Below are 16191 nucleotides of genomic sequence, written 5' to 3'. Positions count from 1 at the left end.
TAGAAACTCAGCCACAGCTCCCTGGGATCTGGCCTTTTGGTCCCAGGATCATATTCACAGACACAGCCAGGTAGAGCACCACAGTGACAGCAGTTATCAATTATACGGCCCAACCAACCAGAGAGTTAGTGGAATTAAAGAAAAAACAAATCCCTCCAGAAAATGTATTCCTTTGCTTTTAACGTATCTTCTCCTCCTGCGGGCTGCACTGCCACAGTCACCAAGTTTACATTTACATCCAAATATGCACACACAAAAAAAATTACCGATGCATCTCACTCCCCGGTGACTTTGTAACAGGTTGCTAGGTAACAGTGCATACAGTCAGGTTTCAGGACCTCTAGTAAGCCACCATAAAATAACTGCATGGGCCTTTTGCATAAATAGTGTGCATTTGTTATCTGTTTCCTTATGCCAATTGATCAGTCAGTAAATACTCTGACTGCCAAACTGTAAACAAGTACCATCAATAACTGAGAAAACAGATCACAGTGTAAGCCTTTAGTGCAGGGAGGGTCTTTCACCCCCAACCCACTGACTGGCTTCTCTGGAGTCTTTCTTGTTTGCAGTGCTGGCTCTCAGCAGGCTGTATCTTATGCTCCCTGAGACTGGGTCTGGAGCTAATTACAGCCTGAGCCCAGCGGGAGTAGTGGATTATACACCAGCGTTTTATCCAAAGACCAGTCCTTCCTTCACCGCCTCTCCCCCTCCTCCAGATTTAAAAACTTCCTGCAGTCCTGGAGTAAAGGCAGTAACCCTGGTACTAAGAGCTACTCACCCCTACCTAGTGTCCCCCTGGCTGTTGAGGAAGGAAATGTCCCATGTTGAAACCCTGCTAAGTGAAAATGCCATTTGCATTCCTTCCCTTAGGAGTGCACTGGAGGAGCCCAGAAAAGGAGCCCCTTTTGCTATAATATTGGTGGGAGAGACCATCAAAGAAGAACCGGTGACCTCCCCACCACCACCAGAGGCAAAGCCTGAAGGATCAACAGCAAAAGGAAAACTATAAGCATGCATTCCCCCACATTTTCAAAATGTTTAAATATAAAACTCAAAGACTCTGCAAGCACATTTTCCCCTAGATTGGGGCAGAAGAGGGAGAAGGCAGCAGAGGGGTAGAGAGGAAGAGAGACTCCCCTGTTCTTCAAGGCCATGGACAGATGCACTTGGCTCCGGGTGGCCTGACCATTTCCAGCCGAGGACTCCCCACCCCTGGCTGCCGGTAGGCGGGCTGGTGTGCCTCACTGTTGGTCATTCCTGGTCATTTCTGATTGCCTCATTTCCGTCCCCTGCTTTTCCCCATGACTACCAACTAGTATTGCACGCTCCTGAGGGGCAAAGATCTGGGGTGCTGGGGACATTCCGAGAGCCCTGACTGAAGTGTCACTGAGCAAAGGGACTTCTGAGCAGGCAAAACTGAACCTCTATTTCACCTGGCAATGACATTTAGTGAAATGCGACTCACAGTCCATTTAAAGGAAGGCGGTGACCAATTATTCTCCATTTAAAAGGGTATTGTCAATCTCCAAAGAGCTGAAATGGCATTTGGAAATCATCGTGGGGACTGCCATCTTCACTGAAAGACAGAACCAACTCTCAGCCGACCTTTCCCCACCCTGCACATCTCTTTTACAATTTAAAATCATACTTTAAAAAATGTAACCAGTAGAAGCACAATCCCACATCGTGTTTTATCATTTCCAAACAGGAAAAACAGTGCTCCCTCAATATCGCCACACCTCTTATTCAACTCCACAACTTAACCAAAGAAATTGGGGGGAAAAAAGGACAAAAACAAAAAAAAAGTCATGTATAAGCTGACAATGAATGTGATGTCAGTTAATAATAAATATTGATAACCTACTTCATCTTCTTTCCAAAAGGCAATGGGACAGGTGAGAAAGAATATTTTTTTTTAAAGTTTTTTTTTTTTAATTTCACTTTACATGAGGCACCTAAAGCAGTTAAATTCATAGAGGCAAAAAGTGGAATAGCCGTTTCCAGGGGCTGTGGGGAGGGTGCGATGGGGAACTATTGTTTAATGGGTACAAGGTTTCCGTGTGGGATGATGAAATGTTCTGGAGATGGACGGTGGTGATGGTTACACAACAGGAATGTACTTGATGCCAAAAAACTATACACTTAACAATGGTTAAAATGGTAAATTTCATGTAAGGCGTATTTTATTACAACAAACATTTTTCCAGCGGAGAAAATTACGTAAAGGTAATCTTTATCATTTGCTCAAATTTTAAAACTGTAACTCCCAACAGTAGTCTGTGTGTATATCCAGAGACTTTATATGTCCTTTAAAACTCTTTCAAATTAAGGCAATAAAGAAACTGAATAGTGCAAACTGAGATGTTCCATACAAGCACTTTAAAAGAACCAAACGCAGAAACAAGTTAAATATGGCCCAAGGTCACACAAAGAACTGTCACCAATTTGGCTCACCATGTGTCCTGCCCCCCATAACAAGAACCCATAAAGGGGAAAAAACCAGAAGGAAATCAACAAGACCTGTTGTTTCTAGACCCAAACCACAGAGATGCCTACTTCCAAAGGACTGGGAAAAAAAAAAAAAGTCAAGGAGAAAATTCATGAAGGTGCAAACTAGCAGAATTCAAAGGGCTCTTGAAATCACCTAGTACTACCAGCTTATTTTTACAGATGAGAATCCTGGTAGAGAAAGAGAGAGAGAGAAAGAGAGAGAAAAAGAGAATACAACCCTATTCAAGTACCTGACAGCTTCATGAGAAAATCAGACGCCATCTTAACAGAGATGTCCTGGCTGAACAATGCTGACGCACTGTTGGCCACATACTCGGAGGGGTCTTTCAGCTTTGTGTGGTTGGCCGGCCTGTCGGCAGCATTCAGAGTAAAGGAGGTTGGCAGGCCGTTATCTTCCTTGGGTTCCTCCTTCACCAGCAAAGGCGAGACGCCAGCCCCACCCTGGCTAGTCCTCTCTGGAGTGTTGGACGTCATCATGGTCCCCACTAGCTCTGTCCCTCCTCCTTCCCTTTGCTGCCCCAGGCAGGCACTGTCACTGAGGTGGGGAGATCCCTTGACATCTGGGTCTGGGATCTCCTCCTTCACCTTGGCTTCTGTCCTCAGGAAATGCTGATGGCAACGCATGTGGAGTTTCAGGCTGAAGTGGCGTGAGGAGGTAAAAGGGCATAGCTGGCACTGAAAGGTCTCTCCCCGGTCCTGGTGCTGATGAACCTGACGGAGAAGCAAGAAGAATGAGCTGTCCACCATGTGCTTACGGAAAATGCCTCGTCGTATATCCGGACAATTCGTCCACAATTTCCTCACAGTACCAGGGCTGGCCCAGGAAATAAAATCATCAGAGGAGAGGTTTGTTACTGTGCCCCAAGTAATGAGGTCCGTCCCTAAACATAAAGCAGATCCACGTAGGTTAAGAGTCCATTATTAGAGCCACACTCACAACTGAGGATGCTGTCTGCCAATGGAGGCTGTGTTTAGTAGAATCCTCCAAATAGTTTAGTCATCTCATCTCGGTTGGTCTTTGGAGAAAATATAAACCCAGCAGAATTCGAACTTACATAATTACCAGCTGGGGGTCAAAAGAGGCAACCTGTCAAGCAATTCCTCTCACAATAATAAGTTGCGTGTACCCAATCATTGTCACTCAGAGAATTAGTTATGTTTTGCAAACACAATTTCAATTTTCAAAATGCTTCTCTGGGTGATTAAGAATGTGGAAAATGACGTCTCCGGGGTATTCCCGTTTCATAGACAGGGAGACTGAGACCCCAGTGTAAGTGGCGTAAGCAAAATTACATATGAAGAAAGCACAGCAGAGTGGGAGAAAAACCAAGGTCTGATCTCCCCCAGGTATTCTCAGCAAGGTGAAACCAGGGTCTCCAAACGTGGTTCTATCAGGCTCCAGATTCTGATGTGGGCAATGGAAGAATGCAGACTTTTAAATCCAGTTCCAGTCTCGCACGCACAATACCTGTAGAAATTGTACGAAACTTATCTCTTCCTGTCCCTACCAAAATGTAGTGCTTGAGAAAGTGAGGAGATCATTGCACTGGCCTGAGCCAGGCTTCGAGCTGGCAGGTGCTCATAAGCGTGTAACTTCCCCATTCAGCTCTGCCAATGTACTTCAGGGCTGACCTGCTACACCCTGCTATTTCAGGACTGCCCCTCCCTTGTGTAGAAACTGCCAATTGCATAGATTTGGGCCAAATGATTTGGGGGAGTTGTGGGATCTGGACAAACAAGTGATCGGGATTTCAAAACCAAAACAGAACTGACTCCTCATCTTCCAGTGGTGACCTAAACGGGATTTGAACCCAGGTCTAACAAAGGTTAAAGGCTAGTTTGTTAATTCACTGCACTACCTGGACCCTCTGCATAGGCTTCCTTTCCAAAAGAGCAAGTTTTACTACAGCTGTTTATGCATTCTGAATGCAATCCAAAAGCATTATTCACCAGCCAAAACATACTTTTAAATAATGTTAAGTGACCAACAAAAGCAAAGAAATTAAAAGTTAATGGTGAGATCCTGTCGCTACAGCACCCCACTGTGGCTTTTTGAAAAAAACAGTCGAAGAGGTTCTGGGTCCCCCAAAGCATAAATTTCTCAGAAATAACCATATAAACTTAAATTCAGTTGCAGCAAGGCCTTGCTTGTTAAAATGCTTCCGCTCTGCCAGGTTGGGAGGGGCTGGGGGTAGGTACCCGTTTGTCACTGGTCGTTAACATCACCTCTCTCTGTTCTGTCACAACAAAGAGATCTCACTCTGGAGCTGATCATTTCATTTGCTTTCTCACAGAATCGTCCACCTAATTCACACAGGACCAGGCACCCTGGGGGGGTTCGGGCACAGCCCCACAGGACCCTGGCAGATGCTGCCAAAGGCGTGCCCAGGAACCAGGTGGTAAAGGTCACGGGGCTGAATGCTTTCCTGGGAGCAGAGCGGTGGGGCAGATTCCGTTTCAGAAGTGTCCTTACATCTATTGACCCGGGAGAGTAGAGGAGCTAATCCAAGAACAGGAGCTCTGGAAGCAGCTTCTGGAAGAAGGAAAAGGACAGAGAGAGAGCCCAAGTCCTCAAGGCAAAAGGGAGCCCTGGACTGAAAAGAGTCTGTGCTCAAGTATTTTACGTGGCTTCTCTTCCACCAGATCCTGGCCTTGCTATATTTAGTTGTGGAAAAATCAGTGTCGGTTTAAAGGAAAAACAGTGGCCGAGGTGTTGACTTTCGCACTTATCGTTTTATTTGAGCTACACCTTCCCAAAGGGGCTGTATGTCGCATTTGGCCTTCGAGAGAAGTATTCTCTCTACCTTCCAGCTGTGGTTTCTTCCCTTCTGTCCTGACAGAAAAGCACTTTCTGTTATAACTGTAATCTCTTTAGCCTAACACTGGCTTTAAAATCCCTCCAAGTCTGCTAACGTGAAGAAATGCTTGTCTAAAGCATATCATTCTTTCCAGGCCACGTAAGAGACGTCCTTACTGACTGGTCATTTTGCACGGGGCACCTAAGGGCTGGGAATAGAAGGCACTGTTACATCATTAGGTCCATCTCCTGGTGGCAGTCGGATGGACATAAGGAAAACTTTGGCAAACATCTGCTCCACCCCCTTAGGGGACCAGGCCAGACAGGGAAGGGGCATCCTTGGGAATCACAGCTCCTTAAATGGCAGGCCTGAGACCGGCAGAGCTCAGCGCTCTGACCCTTGTCCAGTCTCTTACCATTACTTCATCAGCGTTCTTTATTTTAGCAGTCCTCACCTTTTCCGTTCAATCTTAGCTTACGAATTTCACATTTAATTCCCCTATGCTCACTCATCCAGGAAAGTTGTAAAAGACTTAATGGAAATCTAAGATAACCCTGAGGAAGCTGGAGGCATTTACAAGCTCCTTCCTCAGCTGCCCATAAAAACATTTGCGAGATCTACGAAGGAGGAAAGGCAGGTTTTCAAAAAAATGTACAGTGCCCAGCACCCGGTAGGAACACGGTAAATACAGTCCTTATTGAACAAATAAAGGAGAATCCCAATTTGTCTTAAATAAATCTATGTCATCATTATAGAAGGATGTATGTTAGAATAACAATAGTGGTGATTTCTGTGTGATGGGAGTGAGGGTCAATTTTATATTCTTGTTGTTTACCAGTTTTTTTTCTAAATTCTCAGCATTAAAGATATATCACAAAAAAAAGGCAATAAAATTTAGAGTAAATTCTTTATACCACATCATTAACCTATTTCCAAATGTAAACACTAAATCAGACAACTTCTGGATAATAATGACCAGGTTGGCTACATTTACTGAGTGTTCTCCATGCCGGGCATTGTATTAAGTTGCTTTATGCCCATTATCTCATTTAACCCTTATAACGACTCCAGGAGATAGACTGGATGATTATCTCCATGAATGGAAACAAAGGCTGGGAGAGGTTAAATGATTCACCCAAAGTCTCACAGCTACTAAAGTCGTGGAACTGAGATTCTAACTAAGGTCTTTCTGACCGCACACAGCTTGAGATCTTAATCTACAGGTGACACTGCCCCACTTCACAGGCCGAACTCGTTTTAGAAAATCTATTCATATTTGTAGTCTCTGGTGAATGCAGCAGAAGCAGAAGCTATCCATTCACAAGACCACCGCCATCATATTCCTGTGTGGACTATACTTACAAAATCTCTCTAAAGCATGTTGAATCCAAACAAAACCATGAATTCTTTAATTAAAGAAAGAAAATGGCCCATATGCGAGGTGGAGAACAGAGAAAAGAAACAGTACACCATTTGATAAAATTAAACTTGCATGAGCCCTTCTCACACATCCCTTATCAAAAGCTGGAGTCGTAGCTCAACAGGTTAGGACACCATGAGTTTGAATAAAGTAGTAATTTCACACAACTGCTTTATTGTACTGGTTATTGATTTGTTCTGAAAGCATTCTGAGACCCCGCGACCCGCAAAGCCCTCGCGGCTCTCATCTGTAACACTGTCATGGCCGACCGTCTGTATCATCAAGGCACCCAACTCATCTCCCTGTAGCTTCAGGGTCAGTAGTTCCTGCTATTGAAAACCCAGCTTTTTTTTTTTTTTTCCCCATGGGTTTATAAATAGGTTGTTTTATGTGACCCTGAGCTGAAACCAAGCTTACAAGGTGTCAGGCTAGATGCAAGTTTTCTGCTCACTGAAGCTTTAAATTTGTCAGACCTGATTTCTAAACACAGCGTAGGACATAGTAAGGAAAACAAATTTTAGTTTTAAAGGCATTTCTTTTGAAGTCTCGGCCTGCTAATGAAACCCACTTTGCAGGTGTAAAATACGAGATTTTATTTTGGGAAGAGGTGATAGAGGATGAAGAGGGTGAAAGGAAAAACTAAGTAGGCTCAGTTAAATCCAACCAACCAGAACTCCTGGTTAAATGGATTCTGAAGATGAAGGGCATGCTACTCTCAGGAGAAAAAGGCAAATGATAGAAAACAAATTACATCATGGATTTAATTTTTTTTTTAATCTTCTGAGCTATTTCCTAAAATTAGGAGACGTTCTGTCCGATCACATTTTTTTTAGAGCTACAATTATAAACGGTGATCACTGATCTATTCAGATGGATTAGACTACGTGGCTTTGAAAAAAAGCAAATATCTTAATTACGTACATGCACAATGCTTCTTATGGCAGGAAAGTAAAAGCTTCACAAACAATGTCAACAGCCTGACATTCATTTGCTCAAGGCCTTTAGCTAGTAAGTTTCACAATAGGATTTAAATTCAGGTCTATCAAATTCAAAAGCCCATGCTCTTTTGATCTTGTGATTTTCTTCCTTGAATTTCAGGGGAAACCTTTATTAGTAATGGGGTCTGCCAGAAAGCTATCTAGATGACTAAGTTTTCTCCATCTCATGTACGAGTGAAATACAGAGTCTAGACAAATCTCTTATATGCTTATTACCAGTGCAAACTCCCCAGCCGTTTTTAAAAAGACATTGAAAACAATGTCCTTAGATGTTTGGTAAGTGTGATCCTGGGAATTAGGACAGCACAAACACTGAGAGCTTCAGGAGGTCTCAGTCCTGTCAGATATGCGCCCCCACTCCCGCCCCCCCCCCAAGCCTCACAGAGAGCAAAAGTTAAAGCCCAGGCTTCTCTGAAGGTTCTCACACCTCCTATAAGGCGTCTCTGGGTGTTCCTGTGGGTTTGTAAGCTGGAGAGCAAAGCAAAAGCAGAAGAGGGCAGTCGCCTCTGGGGCGCAGGTCCAGCAGCCCGTCGTCCCATACTGGTCTTCCCTGCCCTTTGCTCTTCCCTAAGTCTTCCTCCCGGCGCCCCAGACATGTATTGCCACGCAAGGCCAAGGTAGGCTGCTTCGCCCCAATAGGAAAGGACGGCTCTACATCATGTCTATTATTTGGATACTGGAGCTTCTGTTTGGTTTTAAGTTCTTGGTTGTAAAAAGAACGGGCAGACTTTCGAGCGTGCTTCATTTGCGCCACCAGCTACCTCAAGACGAGGAGCACTGAATGCCACAGGCTCCACCAGCGGCCCCTCTCCCAGGAGCCTCCTGCACTGGACCGTGTGCAAGAGCTCTGGCTGTGCCTCCCTGTCCGTGAGGCTCATCCACAGCTGCCTTACCTTCATGTGGGATTTGAGATTGTCCTTGCGAGCACACCGGAATGGACAGAGCGGACACTGGTGACTTTTTAAACCTGTGTGGATCACCATGTGCCGCTTCCAGTAACTCTTCCTTTTTATAACCAAACCACATATCGGACACTGGAAAGGCTTCCCGCTTTCCTCTTCTGAGGCTTGGAAGAGGGAGAAAGAAAGAAAAAATTGAGGAAAATTCAAAGGTACATTGCATCCAGCACTAATTCACATGCACTGCTATATAAAGAACACTAATAATGATCCGGTATTTTTCCTGGGCAATTCCAAGGCTTTCTCCATGAAGAAGTTTTATTACTGCTTTTCTCCCAGTAGAAACCCACATCCATCTCATTAATTCCATGTGGCTTCCATTTTTCAAAATTTGATCATGCTGCCGTGGGAAAGTCTTACTTTCAAAGGCCATCTCACACTTAGGAAGGCATCTGCAAAGGGGCTCTGCCTGGCCTGTCCTCGTTCAGCCCAGAGAAGCTTGACTTCGGGGGCTTTGTTTCCCGAAGGAAACCTCCGGATTTGAGGCCATATCTGAATTCCTAAACTTAGAAAACAGCAAGAAATAAAGACAGGGAAAGACGCACTGCACCACACTGAAAACCAAGGAGCCATCATAAGCCTCACACACCAAACTCCTATGGCGATAAATTTTAGGATCCTACCGCTGACGTGGCTAGTCAGTCATGTCTGGAGCAAATGCTACTGCCAATTTAGCCATCAGGGGGTCTTAAGGTCAGGGCTTTTCCCCCACCCATTTCTGTCCCTCTGGTTGCCACTAACAAGATGCACTGCCTTCTCTGAACTGGGCCCCACAACCCACTTTGGGAAGAGCTACAACGAGGCAGTCACGAATGCTTCCATTTTTCAGGAACGCAAACAAACCAACTACTTCCTCCAAGGAAAGCTAAGCTAACTCTCTCCTCCATCCCCTCAGGAAAGGGTCTCTTTGTGACACTGTGCGGCTACACTGCTCAGTGTCACGCTCACGTCTGCAATTTGGAGACAGAATAAACACAAACAAGTAGAGCTGAAGACTCAGACTTTCCTTTCTTAATCATGAGGGATCAGAAATATTTCCGGGGCACCTGGATGGCTCAGTCAGTTAAGCGTCCGACTTTGGTTCAGGTCATGATCTCTCAGTCTGTGAGTTCCAGCCCCACATCGAGCTCTCTGCTGACAGCTCAGAGCCTGGAGCCTGCTTCGGATTCTGTGTCTCCCAATCCCCTCTCTCTCTCTCTCTCTGTTTGCCCCTCCCCTGCACTCTCACACTTTCTCTCTCTCGCAAAAATAAGTAAACATTAAAAATTAAAAAAATGGGGGCGCCTGGGTGGCGCAGTCGGTTAAGCGTCCGACTTCAACCAGGTCACGATCTCGTGGTCCGTGAGTTCGAGCCCCGCGTCAGGCTCTGGGCTGATGGCTCAGAGCCTGGAGCCTGTTTCCGATTCTGTGTCTCCCTCTCTCTCTGCCCCTCCCCCGTTCATGCTCTGTCTCTCTCTGTCCCAAAAATAAAAAAAAAAAAAAGAAAAAAAAATTAAAAAAATGTTTTTCCAAATGGATTAAATAAGACTAATACACTCATAAAGCAATACGCTCATATATGGAGCCATTTTAAAAAATGAACTAGATCTATAGATGCTGATACAGAAATATGTCCAAGATATTAGAGTTAGTAGATATGCAAGCAAGATATGCAAGCACGATATGAAACTGTATGTCGAGGCTGATTCCACTTTTGTTTTACAATAACTGGGAATCAGTTGCTAATACAGCAAGGTAAAAGGTTGAAAGGAAACGTTATAGAGAATGAGTCTAGCTGACAGCACTTAAAGCCATTCATTAAGCTTCACCGCTAAAAAGGGGACACTATGTGCCTTCTGATAAGCCATCTATCAATTATACCTATAAAAAGTTTAATCGAGCCTCTATATAACTACAAGTTTATCAGAAATATAGGTGATTAAAATAACAAAAACACGTTAAACACACACACACCCAGGGGACAGAATGAGCCAAAGCCAGAATGTGAGAAATTCTATAGGATGAATGCGTCTCTTCAAGCGAACAGCGCTTGGAAAAGGGACACGGTTATGGAGGCATATTAAACAAATATGAAGTGTGAGGGTGATTTCAATCCTGACTTGAACAAAACAATTATAAAAAGACACTTTTGAGATAACTGAGGGAATACTGATTATAGCCCAGGCATTCCATAAAATCATGAAACAATCATTGATCCCGTTAGACGTGATAATAGTTACGGTGGCTATTATTTTTCCAAAGTTCCTCTCTGTTGGAGATAATGTATATGGTAATATTTACAGGCAAATGGATATGAGGTCTGGGATTTGCTTTTAAATGCCTGAGCAAAATAAAGAGAGGGGGTAGGAAGAACGGGACGCACAAATGACAGAAAACGATATCCTTTTATTAGTATGAAAATTGTCCGGAAGCATACCCAAGAAACCATTAAGCAGTCACCTGTGAAGAACTGTGGATTAAAAGGAAGGGGTCGGGGAGGGAAACTTTTGTTTTTATTTTATATTCTTCCATACACGTTGAATTTTCTTAAAAATTTTTTTTCAACGTTTTTATTTATTTTTGGGACAGAGAGAGACAGAGCATGAATGGGGGAGGGGCAGAGAGAGAGGGAGACAGAGAATCGGAAACAAGCTCCAGGCTCTGAGCCATCAGCCCAGAGCCCGACGCGGGGCTCGAACTCACAGACCGCGAGATCGTGACCTGGCTGAAGTCGGACGCTTAACTGACTGCGCCACCCAGGCGCCCCTACACTTTGAATTTTCTAATGCACACGTTACTTTTATAATTTTAAGAGGCTATATTCTCATGTGTAAACTTTAAAATCATCTTATTATTTATTCATTGAGTCAATTGACTATATGCAAAGGACCGCTTATAATGGATGGAACCAGAAAGGTTCTGGAATACAGTGAGGATATTCCAAACACACTGTTTTACTATTGCCGGTATAATAAGTAATACTGGTTACCCTAACCAAACAACCTGAAAAAAGAAACTCCTATTGAAAAATATACCTTCCGGTCTAGAAATCCTACTGGTGATGTTTCTGTCACGACTATTCTCTTTTCTGATTGGAGGATGGAGTGGGATTGAGGGTTCCCTTTCATCCTAGGACAAGCACACTTTGTAGAGGCCTATAAACACACTTTCTTATTAATCTGACTGTAGCTTTCCTGCTGTTTTTTGTTGATTGCCTCTGCTGACCTGGAGTCCCATCCCTAATCTGGCCTCTCATTTTCTATTCTCCATTGTCATTTCTTCCATTCGGGTGTCTTGATCATGAAGACTGCACATTGAACAATAGATTTGAGAGGAAGGACTGAATCAGGCCTCTAGGTGAGATTACTGTCATCAACCAGAGGGGGAAAAATGATAATGATGTCTATTTGGGGTTGTAAGAATATCGAAGTAACAAGAACGAAACACACAAATAGGCTGCCGCTAATCCCTATTTTCCAGAAGTATTTCCCAGTGTCTCAACCCTAAACTACCTAATGTTACAGAATTGCCTGGGAGAGGAGAGAAAAACGGAGATGTCCTCTACTGACCTGAGGTTTCTTGGCACATCACACAAAGGCAATAAAAAGGCATTAACTGACCAAAAGAACATCACCAGCGTCCCCTGGACACCTTGTTTTGCTTAATGTGACCAATATCTTTCTTATTTTTTCTTACGCCCCCCCCCCACCCCGGGTCCCCTAGTGTGTATTATAGAGCACACTACATGAAACCTTGATATTAGCATTTCCTATAAATCTATTTTATTTTGGAGCTATGCTTCCTTCGTTTTAATTAATACCAAAAGACACACGAATTGTGTACAAATTAGGGTGTCCTTGGATTGACTGGGAAAAAAATTAGAATACTCATAATGAAGAGAAACTAATGGCAAGATATGTGGTCAAATAGCTACATTATTATAACTTTGACATTTTTAACTGATCATGGCAGGAAAGGAAGAAGACAGAAGCCAAATGATAAAAGTAACCATAACACAATGATCTATTTTCCAAATTGGCCATTAATCTCCCCTGGTAACATCTGCATTTTTGTTTATTAGAAATTTTTTGATATTTTAATAGGATGCCCTCCATGTGTAAACAATGTTGTTAACTACTTTGGAGAAGGGAGGAAACAAGGATATATTCCAGTTTGTATGCCAAACTATTTTCAAGGTTATAAATTTCACTCAAATTTAGAGCCTAAGGAAATATGACCACTTCCTTAGACTGAACCACATATTCTTAAGGCAATAGGCTTGAAACATTCATTATTTTACATAGTTTACAACCGTCTGGGAAACAATTCCCCCCAAACATATCACTAGCTAGTTAGTATCACCACAAGCAAAACTAGATCCCACCAAATGCTAATAAACCCAGTGGCATGGATAGCTGCTGATTTGCTTCCTTGGAGAAAACACATTCTCTTTACAGGCATTAGTATTACTGGAAGAAGAGAGATAATAAATGTGTGCAGTTCTCCCGTCACACAGTAAACGGAAGCTACTGGTAGTAGCTGTTGCAATAATAGCAGTGACCATAAGTTCTAGTCGTACCCTCTAAAGCAGGACACTCACCAGGAGAGCAGATGTAAATTTAAACAACTGACATCACATAAATACATAGCCCGGGGCCTGGCCCAGAATGGCACTTTGTCACAGGAGCCAGGAGAAAACAAAGGAACAGGAGTCCACTGTGCTACACAGGTAGGGTCCAGCTCAGCCCAGGCAGAACTCTGATGGCCAAATTCAGCTTGGCAGGGAAAAGAGAGAGGTGGAAAATACAGAAGGGGAGGAAGGGGAGGAGGGGGAATTGGCTGGGGTGAGGCTAGAGGTCTTTCCCTGTGTGTCTCCAGCACCCAACAGTGCTAGGTACTATGTGCAATTCAATAAATGTGTGTTGGATTGTAATGAGAGTAATTGGAAAGGGCTGGGTCAAGAGAGTATCAAAAAGTGAAATGAGTGCTGGAAATGGAAGAAAAAGGTACAGGAAGCTGCCAGCAAGTCCCAAAGGCAGCAGTGTCAGCCCAAGAGTACATGCTTTTCACATAGCACACCAATACATGTGTCAGATGAATGGGTGTGGAGAGATGTGCACGTACTTACATCTTACCTATTTCCAAAATGAATTTGGAGGAGCTGATATTCAAAATGCATACAGTATGACTACACCATTAATAAGATACAATGGTAAGCGTTTAAACTATTTACAATGGACAAGATCTACAGAGGCAATCTTGTGGGAGGTTTGATGGTGAATTTTAAGAAGCAACATATTTACTTCAAAAAAATTATATTTGTTTTGAGTCGATAGGGTTAAAGAATAAAAAAGGAAAAGCAAGGCATTTTAACACAGGAAGGAATCTTGGAGATAATTCCCAACTAGCTCAGTTTATATAGATGAGGAAGCTGAACAGAGGTGTGTGCTTATAATCCCTGTGCTAGTTAGTGGCAGTGTTGAGATCAGAGCCAATATCTTCACTTCCAATTTGGTGACCTACCAAGTTGTCTACACATAAATCCACAAAGCAACAACACTTCATGGGGGGGGGGGGTGGAATTCATGGAGGTTTTTATTAACTTACGTGCTTTAACTCAAGGTAGGAATTTTTTTTAGTGTTTATTTATTTATTTTGAGAGAGAGAGAGAGTGAGCAGGAGCAGGGGAGGGGCGGAGAGAGAAGGAGAGAGAGAATCCCAAGCAGGCTCCATGCTACCAGCACAGAGCCTGATGGAGGGCTTGATCTCCTGAACTGTGAGATCGTGACCTGAGTGGAAATCAAAAATCAGGAAGCTTAACCAACTGAGCCACCCAGGTGCCCCTCAAGGAATGAATTTTATTTTTTATTTATTTATTTTTTTTTTAATTTTTTTTTTTCAACATTTATTTTTGGGACAGAGAGAGACAGAGCATGAACGGGGGAGGGGCAGAGAGAGAGGGAGACACAGAATCGGAAACAGGCTCCAGGCTCTGAGCCATCAGCCCAGAGCCCGACGCGGGGCTCGAACTCACGGACCGTGAGATCGTGACCTGGCTGAAGTCGGACGCTTAACCGACTGCGCCACCCAGGCGCCCCTCAAGGAGTGAATTTTAAAACAAATGTAACTGTTTCGTAGGCGCTGAAATCAAACTTTCTTTTGGTACATCTTATGTGGCAACTTGCAGAAAATGGAGCTAATGTGCAAGTAGTTTGCAGGTAGTGTCTGCATACTTCCCATATGCACCTTACCATATACATCAAAGGGGTTCAGGATGCCAGGTGATCCTGGGTATGCATGACCCTCAGGGCTGTCCCCACTGAGGCCTCCTAACTTACTGCACATCTGAGTAGGATGACCCATCCTCCTTCCTAACAATATACATGGAATTAATATATTTTCATAGGATTTCATGGACATGTCTCTCAAATGCTATTTCAGGGTATAAAAAACTATGTTGGCAATGGATATCACCGGGTTTATCTGTTGTCTTTGACACTGATAATTATTAATGCATATTTTAATGATTGCAAAGTATTCAATAAAACTAAGAAGTTTTAGATATCTGGATAGACTAGAGGCAGTCTATATTTACATCACTGAGGAAATATAATTGAGGTCAGTGACAGATAGTTCTGAATCTTGATTAAAAAGTGAATTTTCTAAACAAGTTCCTGCCTTGTGATCATTGCCAGATTAGGGTTAGAATAGCCATGGTCCTAATGGGAGTAGAGGAAGAGGTTACCTTACACTCTGGCCTTTCTATGCCTTTGCAATAATTTTAATAGCATCACGTAAATATGAAAGAAAACAGGATCCAGAAAACCTCTATCTATGGACCCAGGAAATATTCTGAGACCAGCTTGCTTCTCAGCACATTTAAATTTTACTCCGTGAAATAAGATGTTCTGGAGACCCTCTCTCTGAAACTCTCCTTGTTATTTCTTTTAACTGGGAGCCTGGCATCCTGGGACTCTTGCTGGCCATTTACAAGAAACTTTGTCTTTAAAATAAAAAGCATCTATTTTATTCTGAGAGGCAACAAACAGTAGCTTCAAAGAGAATTGAGTCAATGTGTGACATTTATCTTGAGAGCAAACGGACATAATCTTCTCTCTCCCGTGTCTCTTTTCAGAGGAACAGTGCAGCATGTGCTGGGGCACAGGGTCACATGAAAGAAACCTCCCTCCTCAAGTGTCACGTCTCTCTAGCAGGGGGGAAAGGCTACTGAGCGGTGGACTCTTTAAGGAATGAAATACACCATGACCTGGCAACAACTGAATCCTGTTCAAAAAAGAGGAATAAGGTCAGACCTAAAAGACACTTTTTTTTTCCCCCATGGTTTGGACTTCCCTTGACCTAAAGAAGGTCGAAGAAATGCTGGGGTCTAAATTACTCAATACAGGATTGGCTTTTCTAGCACATATCTCTTTGTAACTCTAGAATCAACTTTATGTGCCCTTTTTGCAACATTTTTGGGAAACAGCTTTAAAACGTGAGCCCTGATTGAAATCAGGATGGTGCTG

At 43.3% G+C, this 16191-nt stretch overlaps 1 protein-coding gene across 4 annotated transcripts in view; it reads right to left on the bottom strand.

Moving 5' to 3' along the window:
- Positions 1-16191, bottom strand: part of ZNF827 (zinc finger protein 827) — a 174037-nt gene that overhangs the window by 122159 nt on the left and 35687 nt on the right. For all 4 annotated transcript variants that reach the window (XM_030312977.1, XM_030312982.2, XM_030312984.1 and 1 more), the window contains exons 3-4: positions 8621-8793; positions 2742-3222 (exon numbers count right to left, since the gene is read on the bottom strand). In XM_030312977.1, coding sequence (XP_030168837.1) covers positions 2742-3222; positions 8621-8793 — 654 coding nt within the window. The remainder of the gene's footprint in view (positions 1-2741; positions 3223-8620; positions 8794-16191) is intronic.

Source organism: Lynx canadensis, chromosome B1 (assembly GCF_007474595.2).
Source record: "Lynx canadensis isolate LIC74 chromosome B1, mLynCan4.pri.v2, whole genome shotgun sequence".
In the NCBI taxonomy this organism is placed as follows: Eukaryota; Metazoa; Chordata; class Mammalia; order Carnivora; family Felidae; genus Lynx; species Lynx canadensis.
The sequence above is the reverse complement of the archived record's forward strand: the minus strand, read 5'-3'. Positions and strand labels throughout refer to the sequence as shown.